Consider the following 1,247-nt stretch of genomic DNA (forward strand, 5'->3'; position numbering starts at 1 on the left):
TCATAGGATCGTGGTTTCGATTCCCAGACCGGGCGTTGTGAGTGTTTATTGAGCGAAACACCTAAAGCTCCACGAGGCTCCGGCAGGGAGTGGAGGTGGCGAACCCTGCTGTACTCTTTCACCAAAACTTTCTCTCACTCTTACTTCTTGTTTCTGTTGAACCTGTATTTGAAAGGGCCAGTCTTGTCACACTGTGTCACGCTGAATATCCCCTGTAATTCAAAGGGCCACGAGGGCCAGTCAGGCGGTACTGGCAATGGCCACGCTCAAATGGTGTTTTTTAAGTGCCACCTGCACTGGCAGTCTGCTACAAACAAATTCTATTTTCTCTGTTAACCAGCTCACCGCCCTAGGATTACATAACAACTACAAAACAAAGCAAGGCAGAAACAATAACAATGGAGATTAAATAGTAAAATTCAGCTTACAACAGCTCTGATGGCAGCACTAATGGTAGATATATAGCATTTCGATGTCAACACTGTAGAGAGAGGAATGTCCAGGAATGACACATACTTTCGAAGAATATTTGTAGTTTCTAGGCTGTAAAAATTAATACCTGTAAAAGAAAGGAAAGATTTAAAACAATAGTTTACAATGAGTTCACAGGATAATATGCATTAACTATTTACAACATCTCCCTTACAGTAGCACATCTGTTTCTGTCCTCACTTTTGATCACTCTCTCTCTGTCTCAGGCTGGGTAACAGCAAGTCACCTATTTTTGTCTCTCTGTCTCCCCATCACATTTGAACCTCTCATCATCTGACACAAGATCACCACTTCCAATGCCCCCTCCCCTCTCAAAGGATCTTTTGTCTTGCAAGTTACTTGATGACCCTGCCAGTGTTGGTGCCACGCAAAAAGCACCCAGTCCACACTGTGAAGTGGGTTATGTTAACACCGTCATTTACAAGAATGTGATGTTTAGCAATGGTCAAAGAAACGGTAACATACCAGTCGGAGCTCTTCCATCTTGAAGCAGTTTCCTGAAAAATAGCACGGATAATGAAATCGTTATTCTTCATCATCATCAGCATGAGCAGTAGTAGTAGTAGTAGTAGCAGCATACAACACTTATAATGACAATACTTATTCTATTGGTCTCTTTTGCTAAACTGCTAAGTTACAGGGACGTAAACTCACCAACATTGGTTGTCAAGTGATGTTGGGGGAACAAACACAGACACACAAATATATACATATATATATATATATATATATATATATATATATATATATATATA

General features: G+C 40.6%; 1 protein-coding gene across 1 annotated transcript in view; it reads right to left on the reverse strand.

Annotated features, from left to right (window-relative positions):
- The window catches only part of LOC106871685 (N-acetylglucosaminyl-phosphatidylinositol de-N-acetylase), an 8,558-nt gene that overhangs the window by 1,579 nt on the left and 5,732 nt on the right, over positions 1–1,247 (reverse strand). The window contains exons 5-6 of the mRNA XM_014918283.2: positions 958–989; positions 429–559 (exon numbers count right to left, since the gene is read on the reverse strand). Of these exons, the coding sequence (XP_014773769.1) occupies positions 429–559; positions 958–989 (163 nt within the window). The remainder of the gene's footprint in view (positions 1–428; positions 560–957; positions 990–1,247) is intronic.

This window comes from Octopus bimaculoides, chromosome 25 (genome assembly GCF_001194135.2).
Source record: "Octopus bimaculoides isolate UCB-OBI-ISO-001 chromosome 25, ASM119413v2, whole genome shotgun sequence".
NCBI lineage: Eukaryota > Metazoa > Mollusca > Cephalopoda > Octopoda > Octopodidae > Octopus > Octopus bimaculoides.